The following is a 12,830-nucleotide window of genomic DNA, read 5'->3' on the forward strand; positions in this document are numbered from 1 at the left end:
GGAGGACATGCGATGTCGTACACCCCAGAGGCGGAGGAAATCTTGTGTGCCCTTAGCGGTGAACTCTGGGCCACCGTTGCTTGAGATTTCCTCCGGGACGCTGAACGGAGATGGCGAACTAGGCCGGCTGAGCCGGCAAGGTTGGTCCCAGCTGTTGAACTTAGGACTTGCACCCAGCCGGAAAGGCGGTCACCTATGACCAGGTAATGGCAGCCTCTGTAGTCAAAGAAGTCTGCGAAGACGGCTTCAAATGGGGATAATGGTGGTGTAGATGGGAGAGGGGGGATGGTAGCCTGTGAGGGTGCGTTCCGATTGCAGTCTGCGCATCCCTCCCTAGTTTCGCGGATGTCCTTTGATATCCCTGGCCAGTAGATGATGGCGCGGGCTCGCTGTTCCATTGAGGAGGTCCCTTGATGGGCCGCGTGGAGATTCTGTAAGACTTGGCGGCGTAGGGATGGGGGGACGACGACACGTTCCTGGTAGAGGAGTACGCCCTCTTCTGCGTAGAGAGACTTGCAGATGGGCCGAAGGCTTGTCAGGGTAGGGTCGTCGCTGGCAATCGGTTTTCCTTGCTCGACTGATCATAGGAGAGGACCCAATAGACATCTGTAGCTGTCTCTGTCGCAAGGAGAGACCAGGAGAGCTTCGTCGCGTAGGAGGTCATCGTACACCCGTTGCTGCCAGTGGAGGGGTATGTTGGCCGGTGTGTGGCAGGCCTTAGGTGTGGCCGCTGGGTCAACATGTATCTCTATGGGTGGGCCCTCCATACATGGTAGCGCTCAATGAGGGCAAGTGTTGAAGGTGGACGAGACATATCAGTCAAGAAGCCAAGCTTTCATTTTCGTGTTGTTCTCAGGCTTACAGGGGAATGGCAACTCGGAAGGACGTGGCGGTGCTGCTCCGCGCCGTGGACATGAGCACGTAGCATTGTGGGCGGCGTTGGTTACTGGACAGCCTTGGGCCCCTGGACAGCCGTCGTTGAGGGCCCATATAGCGTTGATGTCGGGTGATACGTGGGACGCGTGTGGCTGCGTGGCTGAGGTCTCTATCAGGTGGGGGACCAGTGGGGTTGCCGAGGCATGGAAAAGTGTGCGGTAGAAGTCCAAGGTTGAGTAGCGAGTCGTAAGACAGGTACATGTCCTTGACGGAGCTGCTCACATAAACCATGGAGTGGCATGCTGTAATCTCGCCGCTGCTGGACTATGTAGCAAGTTTGGCAAAGAATGCTCCCTCTATTGATATGGGCGAGCGGTTGGCTGCTGAGAGTCTGAGGCTTATGGGATGGAGGTCGTCACGAGAGAAACCACAGGCTATGAAGTCGGACAATGACCACAAGTCTGATTGGGCGCCAGTGTCAGCTATTGCAGATACTTCGGCATAGATGTCTGAGGGGGTGTTGTAGGCGCCACTACCGGTCCTGCCCGGCTGGGAGAGGGATATGGTGATTGGGAGCCTAGGGCGATCTCGTAAGCGAGTCCTTTTCCACTCCCCCTTAGAGAAGATGTGGTGATCTAGTCGCGCTGCTGATGGTGTGGTGATGGTGATATGTGTGGTTGTCTTCCGGTTGTGGCGACGTCTGTGGGGGGTTCGGGGTAATTGGTCACCCTTGGTCTGGAATGCTGCTATTTGTGAGATCGGTTCGGTTTCTGTGGCGTGGATCCCTGGGGTCTGGGGCGGGCGCTGCGGAGGCTGGCGTTGGTGACGTTTCTTACGGCGATTGGCCCTGTGGCATTCGATGCACATTTGGTGGGGTTTCTCGTTCCAACCTCGGGCCCCTTCCGTGAAGACCTTAAAGGCGATGTGACAGCCAGGGCATGTCGCTTCCTTTGCCCGATCTGCTTGAGAGAGAGTTATGACGGTGTTTGGTGGCGATTTCCTTTGCTTCACTAAGGAGGAGACAGCTGATAGTGAGGGGGAGGGGAGGGCATTACAGGCCATCTCTTTGCTTTCTACTAAGGCAATAATTTCGTTTATTGGTGTCTCGAGTATGCCCGCCATGCCTAGCACTTCTCTCCTGATGTCGGTGTCGTAGAGGCCATTCAGGATGACATCACAGATGACGTGGTCAGTATAGTTGACCAAAGCGCCACAGGTACACGAAGCGGTATAGGAACAGGTTTCCGCCTTCCCCCGTACTTTAGCTGTAAAGGTGCGGAAAGGCTCATCACGTTCTTGCCTTAGTTGGAGAAGCTCTGTACGTAGCACACAAGTGGCGACTGGGATTACTGCTAAGGAGCGCATGGCGGCCAGTAGTTGGGTCAGGGTCTCAGAAGCGGCGTTAGGATTGGCTTTGAGAAGGCTGTCCCCAAGTTCAGTTCCTGCACACTGGAATAGCTGGGAGGGCGCCGAGGCGTCGTCAATGCCTGAACCTGATTTGAAAACCTCCCAGCGTCTCGTGAAGATGTTCCACTCCTCTATCGTAACTCCAACATCGACCTTGGGCCGCTCTAGTTTTGGGCCTCTGGGTGCTGTAGGTGCTGGGGCAGCGTCTGCGACGGTAGGTGCCAGGTTGCAGTGGGCCAGGTTGTAATTAGAGAGAAGGGCAATTGCCAGTGCTTCGGAGACATCGTCTGTTGTGAATGTGCAGTCGGGCACAGAGCATAGGATGACTACCATGATGAAGAGATCAACTGTTTATGAAGCGAACTCCTCAATTGATTATGCTTTAATTACAACGATGAAACAGTTCTACAGGGTGAAACAGTATAAACACGCTGATTAACAAGAACAATAAAGCTAAATGCAATTAAGAATAACGAACTTACGATAATAAGTACAATAAGATTAATCCGTCCATGCAAAAGGAGTTCAAGTGTTTTTAAAACAACATGGCCGACTCTCCACTCGTTATCAGTCCTGCCGAGCCGTCGGTATATGGCCAGCGGTTGGCCAGCGGTAGTCCCTTCAGTAGTCCCTTCAGTATTAGATGCTGATCACTTTTCCCTTATCAATACGAGTTAATTAAGTTTACCTTTGAATTGATGACTGAACTGCAGTAGTTTCTCCATTCACTCGTCTTCTGTCCCCTGAATTCATCTTTCATAATCGAATGGCACAGCTTAACCTTGCAAAATTTAACAGAAATGATTACATCATGGGCTATATATCACTAATGCTAGTTGTATTACACATTAAGCGATTCGCGTTATATTTCGCGCGAAGATCTAAAAAAAACATTTGTTTGCTATTAAATGGAACAACAATGTTAAACAATATAAGAAATATTAGGAAAAAAAAAAGACCTCTCTGGTTGTATATTTGGACTGCACAGGAGTCTGACTAGAAAACATACAAAATGAGACAAATTCCTTAAAAGGACAGAAATACCTTTTCTTGTGAAGTCATTCAATGATGAAACCGGTCCATCCGGTTGTGCTCGAACGCAAGTTTAAGCAAGTCTTTCTTCGGCATCTCTGCAAAGTAATTCATACTTTCGTGTAAACAAATGAAATTTTGCTTCGAATTTCAAAACAAGATCCTCCTGTACGGAGATAAAGCTCAGGCTTAACTAAACTGTGAACAAAATCACCTCTGTGTACTTATATTTGACATTATCCAGATCTTCCTTCTGTATAGCTAGCATGGCCGCTCTTCGGTAATTGCCACCAATCACCTCTAACTCGTACGAGTCAAGGTTGTCTTTAAATTCTTTTGGCGTCGAAACCCCTTTTGTTATCGCCAGCAGTGGCTTCAGATCAAAGGGACCTCATTTTCTCTGAATTATGCCACGAGGGATTTCACAAACACTTCATCGAGATCCCAAAGTATGAACTCTTTTCTTGGGGCTTTCAAACTTGATAAGAGAACTTTTTGAGGCCCTGTATAGAAAATTAATTAATTTAACGATGCATTATTTCTTCTTTAGGAAACCAATGCTGGCTTCTGCACTATAAAAACTTATCGAAATTTTAATAACGAGGGACAGCTTGAAATCTTGAAAGGGAATCAACAATTTACCGCCAAAAAAAAAAAACGTTTTCAACAATAATTACTCACGCAGCGATATGGCGTAGCATTGCTGTGACGACTCCAGTACAGTCTCATCTCCTTTGTCACCTAAAGTTGCAGAAGCACCGGTTACTGCTTGAACACTGGCGCCTGAGTTTTCGTTAGAAGAGGCAAATGCCGTAATCAACGAGGTGTCATTACTAGGAGCAGACAATTCTTCCAGTTGTGCTGGAATAATGGAACACTCATTCTCAGATCGCCGTCTTTTGGCTTGATTTTCCTCGCGTCCACTGGTTGAGGAACTATTCACCTCACTATTCACGGGTTGTTTGCCATAACATGAAGTGAAGAATTCCACATTCAGCAACGTTTCTACTTGTTCTCCAAATTTTGAAATGTCCGCAATATCTCGGTACAATTGTTTATTGAGGTCGTCAATAGGATTTAAGAACAAGACGTCCAGAAGAAGACTTTTTTCCGAGCTGTATTTCACCTGAGAAACAATGAGTGTGAAATATCATAAAACCATTTTACCACGTCTTTTAGGAAATACGTTGATGTGAAAAGTACATTCGATTAAAAATGCGGCATCGCCGCTTCATCCAAAGACAATAGATCTATTCTTGGTTTTCACGTGACGTCACAGCATGACGTTGCTTGCCAAACTAAATGAGAGCAAGTTCAAACCTGTTGCCTTAAGCTTGATTGAACCCTATTCTGAACAGTTTATCATGAAAAGTAGAAGTATCCCAACCATTTCTGACCTTTTTGACCCATGTAATTTTGACTTGTCATATCCAGAACTCCTAGAAAAGTGTGATAATATTGATCTGACTATTTCAGAATCACAGGTAGAATTAATTGAGCAAGACACCAGGGAACAGGCTAAAGGAAATGCATTTTTCAGGTACAGAGCTGGGCACATTGGTGCATATCTGAGTTGGGCAGTAGCTCATACTAACCCTGCTATGCCATCACAATCCTTAATCAAGTCCATCTCATATCCTGATCTGTTCAAAGTTACTACTAAAGCAATCAGTCATGGCCGTAAGAATGAGAGTGCTGCAGTGAATGCTTATACCAAGACTATGCTAGAGACTCACAGAGATCTGAAAGTTGAACAATGTGGTATGATCGTGGATAAACAGCACCCCTGGATAAATGCTACTCCAGATTTTTTGGTATCATGTTCATGCTGTGGGAATGGTTGTGGAGAAGTCAAATGCCCTTACAACATTGAAAACTGTGACCTTGAAAGTTATGTGGAAAAGAAGAATTCATGTCTTGAAAAGGTCAATGGAAAGGTACAGCTCAAGAGAAATCACCAGTACTTTTTTCAAGTACAGCAACAGTTGTTTATCACAGACTCTCAGTATTGTGACTTTGTTGTGTGCTCTTTTGACAATAGGAATCAAACAAGGTTTTTCTTGGAGAGAATTTACAAGGACATTTCACACTGGGGATCAGTTCTTCCAAAACTCACCAAAGTGTGGAGATCTTGTATCCTACCTGAAATCTTAGCAAGATGGTACACCGGGAAGCATAAAATTGCTGCACCTTTTTGAAATTATGTTTTGCAAACAATTGTTTGACATCCCAAGAATGAGACCACATTTACTTGAATGTTTGAGAGCTGGTGAAATCAAAGTTTTTCCACATTTATTAATACATTTTACACTAAACAATTTTGTTTTGTTGTTTCATGCTAGTCTCAAGAGTAGCAGTCATGAAAAATAAATCCAAGAATAATAATGAACTCAAGCTATTTTATGCAGCTGTGCTCAATAAACAGTCCTTACTGCCCCCTGCAAACATAATTTATATTTTAATTCATATAATTTCTGTAAATATATGTAATATCACAGCACAAAGAAAATGTTGTTGTCATTGTTGTCGATCCTTCTTGTAATGGAAGTTTATTTTTTTAAATCATTGATCTTACACAGTGCTCATTCCCAGTCACTTGCTCTCTTTTCATGGGGTTATAATATTTCTTAAATTATGCACAGACTCTCCACCCCATCATATCATTTCATTAGCTACAATATATGACTATAATAGTACTGTATGAAGTATGGAGCTAATCAAATGGTACAATGGGTGGACACAGGTTTACAAGAGCTGAACATACTTTAATAATTCTGTCAATAATTGGTACTTCATCCCGTCCATTGTCATTGTTCAAGAAATCAGTGGGAAGAGTGCTTTGAAGAATGGTATACTTGCGACGCAGCAAACCAATCACCCTTTCAACATGTATCCGTACACTTGCTAGAGCTCTTGTTTTTTCCACATCAATAGGATCCAGCTGCTCCCTCCCTTTCGTGTAGGCTGGTATCACGAGTCTTGCCTGTTTGAGAGCAACACTTTCTGTGATTGTGAAACCCCGGTCTGCCATAACCATGTCACCTGGTAAAAGTTTTTTAAGAATGCCGCAGTTTTCTGTCAAGAACTTATCAGAGGTACGTCCTCCCCATGCCTCTGACACAAAGGAAATAGCTCCTTGGGGAGAAATACCAATCGGTACTTTGATAGTATTGTGATGCTTGTAGGATGAAAATGTCTGAGCTCGAGCTAACAAGTTTGTAGGCTTATCAATAAAAATCTCAAAACAGTCAATAACAACAGTGACTTTGGTTCCAAAGGCTTGTTGGAAACAAAGAGGCATTGTCTTCCATAGCTGGTGTCTTTCAGGCCAGTAAATAAGTGGGGACAAGTGCTGATCCATCACTGGTAACCATGATGAAAATATTCTTGATATTGTTGTCACAGATACTTGAAAACGATAGGCTAAGTCTTGATAAGGCATATTCAGTCTCGGTTTCATCAGCACGATAATCATTTCCTGGAAAAGGCTAAGTGTTTGGGTCCTTCGTTTGATGTGGGGTGACACAAAGTCAAGGACAGTCATTAAGATATGCATTGAAGGCAGTCCAGAATAAAAGCGAACTTTTTCATCAGAATCAAAAAAATCTCGATCAATTGGCTTATATGATTCTTTGAAAAAGGTATTCGAACTCTTCGGTTTGAGTTATAGCTTCAGATACATCAACTTGGGTTTGAGTTGAACTGTCAACGAGAGTTGAGCAAGTGTGGTCTTGAAATGCACAATCGTGATCAAAAAATATCCTCAGAAGAATCAATTTCCTTGGAAGATCCTTCTTTAGGATCACTAAAAATCCATATCACGGACGGGAAGGCCACTGACATCGATTTTCTTTCGTTTCTCAGCTGCTTCGCGTTCTTGACTTTCAAGCGATCTTTTGCGGCGTTCCTTCGCTCGTTTAGCTCTTGCCTCTTTAATGTCGTGGTTTTCCTGTTGATATTTTGTCTTCCCGAGATTCAAAGTAGGAACCCAGTCGACGTTGTACTTATCCCAGGGTTTTGCAGATTGCCCTGACACGAAATGTCGTCCACAGACTCTTTCATTACTGAGGACATCCTTCGAAGTGATGTCGTCGCGGCTAATGGTGGCGATCCATCTTTCTTTTCGTTCTCTGCTTAGCTCTTCTGCCTTTTCTCCTTAGTTAGTGACTACTACTGGAATCCTATAAAACCCTATACCTTTCGTCTTTCCACTATTATGAAAACAATCAACCATAATACAATGAACCATGATGAAAAATATTTCTAAAGTTTTGATAACACGCGAAATGTTTGAATTATACAACACCAATATGACAGCGTAGCAACCGTTGTCAAGGTATAGATCACGTGGGTGAAAACCAAGAATTAGCAGAAGGAGTCGGAAAGCGGAACTTTCCGGCGGTACTTTTGGAATGTGTTAGCAGAATAATTGCTATTGTGCCTGCATTGCAAAACGCTTCAGATTTGCATGGGAAATGTCATGTAAGCCACCAAAACTAAGGCAAAGTTGTTTTCTTTAAATACGTTATGTAGGTAGTGTTATGTAGAGCGCCCATGTTTTTTAGAGTGCGTTGCGTTACATAATTATTAAAAATAGAACGAAGAAGTTTCTAGAACATTTAGTCATGATGACTAAGCGAGAACTTTAAGGAGAACCTTCTAGAACCGTGACTCAGCATATTTTTGTTATGATGTAATCATAGTGTAATGTTTCTAAAAATAACAATATTACAGATCTCTAGAACATTCTAGAACTTTTCCGAAAGATATATAAGGAGTCACGCTAGCTTAAAGAAAGGGCCTTTTAGTAAGCTATAACTGCTGTTGCAAAGAGCCCAGAGGAGCGAGAGCCGGACAGAGTTGTTTACTGGAATTGAAAGCCGTGTGGAAGGCTACATGAGAGAAAGAATTACGGACGTCGACAGTTTGTTAAAGATTTTCAAGAGAACTGTGAGTTGTGCGGTAGTGCACTGAGATTTAAGTGATATTATTTGTAAAGGGCTCTAAGTTATAGGGATACTGATTGTATTAGCATTTATATCGCTCCGTAGATAAGTGAAAAAGATAGTTATTGTATTGGTTGTCGATATCGCTTCGTAGTTATTACGTTGGTCAATAAAATAGTTGAGTTGTACGAGTTGTATCTTTCTGGCGGTTTGGAAAATACCGTAACAGAAATTGGGGGCCTGTCCGGGAGCGAATTTTGTGGAAGTGTATTTAGAGCAGAGGTAATTGTTTGGGAGCGAATTTTACAAAAGTATTTGGCATATAAGTTATTGTCTAGGAGCGAGTTTTGTAGTGAAGGTTATAGTAGAGTATTTTAAAGATAAGTTATTGTCGGCTTAAGTAGTCATAGAGTATATCAAGATGTCAAAGTTTAATCCAGAAGACTTTATGTCGAGTCCCGACAAAGGAGTATTTAATGCGTTAAGGAAAGACGAACTTATTTTATTAGCAAAACACTTAGAGTTAGAGTCTAAGCAAGCAATGAGAAAGGATGAGATACGACAGATTATAGTAAACCACTTAGTGGATACTGAGGTTTTTGAAGGGACAATGTTAGAAACATCGTCAAAAACAATGTTAGAAATAAAAAAGTTGGAGATGCAAGAAAAGCGAGAGAAAGAGGAAAGGGAAATGCAAGAACGACTGAAGAGAGAAGAAATGGAGATGAAGAGAGAAGAAATGGAGAGACAAGAGAGACTGAAGAGAGAAGAAATGGAAAGACAAGAGAGGCTAGAGAAAGAGAAACTGGCTTTTCAGCATGAAATGGAAATGAAAAAGTTAGAGCTACAAATGAAATTAGGATTAAGCTCGGATAGTGAAAAGCATAGCGAAAAGTTTGATGTTACAAAGAACATCAGGTTAGTGCCTCCATTCCAAGAAAAAGATGCTGATAAGTACTTTTTACACTTCGAGAAAGTAGCTAGTAGTCTTAAGTGGCCTAAAGAGTGCTGGGTTATGTTATTACAAAGTGTATTGGTTGGTAAAGCTAGGGAAATATATACACAGTTAAGTGTAGAACAAGCTGTAAGTTACGACGAAGTTAAGGATCTTATTTTAAAGGGTTACGAGTTAGTTCCTGAAGCTTATCGTCAAAAGTTTAGAAACTATGAGAAAGTTAGTAGTCAAACCTACGTAGAATTTGCTAGGAGTAAGGAACAGTTATTTGATCGTTGGTGTCATTCACAGAAGGTAGATAAGAGTCACGATAAGTTAAGACAGTTGGTATTAGTTGAAGAATTTAAGAGGTGCATTCACAGTGATGTCCGAACGTTCATTAACGAGCAAAGAGCAGAAACGTTGGAAGACGCTGCACGGTTAGCAGATGAATTTTCGCTGAGTCACAAACTGAACTTCGTGGAAAAGCCCCGTCAGCCTGACAGTAGATTTCAGCCTCCCTCCGCATCACGATGGGTTGGAAGCCAGCGGAGTAAACAGAATAACGGAGCACCTCCCAAACGGAACCCTGGTAACCATTTTACAAATCGTTCCAGCTCCACCTCGCCAGGACAAAACAGGTTTGTTCCAAATAAGCCCATCAAGCCACTAACCTGTTATTATTGCAGAAAAGAAGGTCATCTGATTTCCAGTTGCCCAGAAAAGTGGAGATCTGCGCAAAAATATGGTGTGGAGTCGAAGCCCAACGGATTTGTTGCCAAGCCGTCGCCTTCAGTTTCTGAAAGTGAATGTACACCTCCGCGATTTTCTCGAGAGAAGATCCAGACAATCTCTACAAATGACGTCAGTGGTTCGTCTAAATCTGTCATGGATATGTTCCAGCCCTTTATTCACGATGGCTCAGTATCATTATCCCGTGATATGACAGATTCAGTACCGATCAAGATTTTAAGAGACACTGGAGCCTCACAGTCTTTGCTATTAAGCGACACGTTGTTGTTTTCTGAGAAATCGTCCACTGGTGCAAGTGTTCTAATTAGAGGAATCAGTTCCGAGTATACCCCAGTGCCGCTCCATACAGTTTTTCTGTCGTCAGATCTTGTGTCTGGTCCTGTGAAAGTTGGAGTACAATCAACATTGCCGTTCGATGGAGTACATCTTATCCTTGGAAATGACCTTGCAGGAGACAAAGTGGTTATTAATGCTGTCGTTACAGAGAAGCCTAGTTCAGAAAAGTCTCCAGACCCCGTCGAGAAGATAATTCCTGGTCTTTATCCTGCATGTGTAGTAACGCGAGCCATGAGCAAGAAGAGGAAAACCAGCGATGAAGAAATTGCCTTAGCGGACACCCTTATCAGTCGAGTTTTTGAGGATGAGCAGCCAAGTCCCTTCCCTTCTGAGCCAACAGAAATCCTACCTGAGAAGAATTTAACAGATCAGTCTGAGAAGATGTCGACCTCTCAGCTCATCGCTGGACAACGTGAAGACCCAGAAATTTCTCCGTTGTTTTCAAGAAGCGTCAGTGAAAACGAAGTATCACAGAACCCCACCTGTTATTTTACAAAGAATGGAGTGCTAATGAGAAAGTGGAGACCGCTCGATGTTCCAGCTGAGGACGAATGGGCTGTTAAGTACCAGGTTGTTGTCCCGAAAACTTACAGGCAAGACATTTTAAGTATGGCACACGAGACTCCCCTGGCTGGCCATTTAGGTGTGAACAAAACTCACAGAAAGATCTTGATTAATTTCTATTGGCCCAACCTGAGAAAAGATGTAGCTGAGTACTGTAGGTCATGTCACGCCTGTCAGATGGTTGGGAAACCAAACCAGACCATTCCAAAAGCGCCACTGCAGCCTCTGCCAGCCGTTCAAGAACCATTCAGCCGTGTAATTGTTGATTGCGTCGGACCGCTACCAAGAACAAAGTCTGGAAATCAGTTCTTGTTAACCATCATGTGTGCGTCCACCAGATTTCCTGAAGCCGTGCCCCTGAGAAACATCAAGGCCAAGACTATCGTCAAAGCTTTAACGAAGTTCTTTACGCTGGTCGGACTTCCTAGCGCTATCCAGTCTGACCAAGGTTCTAATTTCATGTCTGGTATTTTTCAACAAGTAATGCACGAGCTTGGAATCGCACAGTATAGATCATCCGCGTACCATCCTCAAAGTCAAGGAGCTCTTGAAAGATGGCACCAGACTTTAAAGAACATGATGAGAGTCTACTGTTTCCAAACAGAGAAAGATTGGGACGAGGGAATCCACCTATTGCTGTTTGCGGCACGCGAGTCCATCCAGGAGTCCCTAAGATTTAGTCCGTTTGAGCTCGTTTTTGGGCACACTGTGAGAGGGCCTCTTAAACTGCTTAAGGAGAAATTTAATTGGAGCGACCAGTGTGAAAAGGCTTTTGAGGAGCTGAAAGCCATGTTACAGAGTGCCCCTGTTTTAACAGCGCCAGATTTCTCTTCACCGTTCAAGCTGGCTGTTGATGCAAGCGATGTTGCCGCTGGTGCTGTGTTGTTGCAAGAGGATGATGAAAGTGTAGAACACCCGGTTTGTTATTTTTCAAAGAAGTTTAACAAAAGTCAAAGGAACTATTCTACCATCGAAAAGGAATGTTTAGCACTGCTGTTAGCTCTTCAACATTTTGAAGTTTATGTTAGTTCCTCAAGTTTGCCCGTTGTTGTGTATAGCGATCACAACCCCCTCGTATTTCTTCACAAATTAAAGAGCAAGAATCAGCGATTGTTGAGGTGGAGTTTAATGCTGCAGGAGTATGTCTTGGACATCCGACATATAAAAGGAAAGGATAATATTATTGCAGACTGCCTCTCGAGACCTTGAGCTTTGCAAGAAAGTTTTGCAAACTTTCTTTTCTCGAAGGGGGAGGGTGTTATGGAGAGCGCCCATGTTTTTTAGAGTGCGTTGCGTTACATAATTATTAAAAATAGAACGAAGAAGTTTCTAGAACATTTAGTCATGATGACTAAGCGAGAACTTTAAGGAGAACCTTCTAGAACCGTGACTCAGCATATTTTTGTTATGATGTAATCATAGTGTAATGTTTCTAAAAATAACAATATTACAGATCTCTAGAACATTCTAGAACTTTTCCGAAAGATATATAAGGAGTCACGCTAGCTTAAAGAAAGGGCCTTTTAGTAAGCTATAACTGCTGTTGCGAAGAGCCCAGAGGAGCGAGAGCCGGACAGAGTTGTTTACTGGAATTGAAAGCCGTGTGGAAGGCTACGTGAGAGAAAGAATTACAGACGTCGACAGTTTGTTAAAGATTTTCAAGAGAACTGTGAGTTGTGCGGTAGTGCACTGAGATTTAAGTGATATTATTTGTAAAGGGCTCTAAGTTATAGGGATACTGATTGTATTAGCATTTATATCGCTCCGTAGATAAGTGAAAAAGATAGTTATTGTATTGGTTGTCGATATCGCTTCGTAGTTATTACGTTGGTCAATAAAATAGTTGAGTTGTACGAGTTGTATCTTTCTGGCGGTTTGGAAAATACCGTAACAGTAGTAAAAAATAAAGAGTGCATGGTCAGAGTAAGATTTAAAAAAAAAAGCCAAAAGCTGGGAAATCCATTGTCATAGACAGGCCAGCT

General features: G+C 43.1%; 2 protein-coding genes and 1 pseudogene across 2 annotated transcripts; 1 reads left to right on the plus strand and 2 right to left on the minus strand.

Moving 5' to 3' along the window:
• Positions 1–302: 302 nt before the first annotated feature.
• Positions 303–2,849, minus strand: LOC149042878 (uncharacterized; annotated as a pseudogene).
• Positions 2,850–6,028: 3,179 nt separating this feature from the next.
• On the minus strand, positions 6,029–6,886 carry LOC149042879 (uncharacterized). Its single transcript, XM_089212103.1, has one exon. It carries the CDS (start codon positions 6,869–6,871, stop codon positions 6,029–6,031), a length of 843 nt encoding a protein of 280 aa, XP_089068229.1. The 5' UTR covers positions 6,872–6,886.
• A 967-nt stretch (positions 6,887–7,853) lies between these two features.
• LOC149042880 (uncharacterized) lies at positions 7,854–12,057 on the plus strand. The gene has a single exon (XM_089213664.1). The coding sequence runs from the start codon at positions 8,683–8,685 to the stop codon at positions 12,055–12,057; it is 3,375 nt and encodes a 1,124-aa protein (XP_089069790.1). The 5' UTR covers positions 7,854–8,682.
• Positions 12,058–12,830: the final 773 nt, after the last annotated feature.

The sequence above is a fragment of the Pocillopora damicornis genome, chromosome 7 (assembly GCF_964200805.1).
Source record: "Pocillopora damicornis chromosome 7, jaPocDami1.2, whole genome shotgun sequence".
Taxonomy (NCBI): domain Eukaryota; kingdom Metazoa; phylum Cnidaria; class Anthozoa; order Scleractinia; family Pocilloporidae; genus Pocillopora; species Pocillopora damicornis.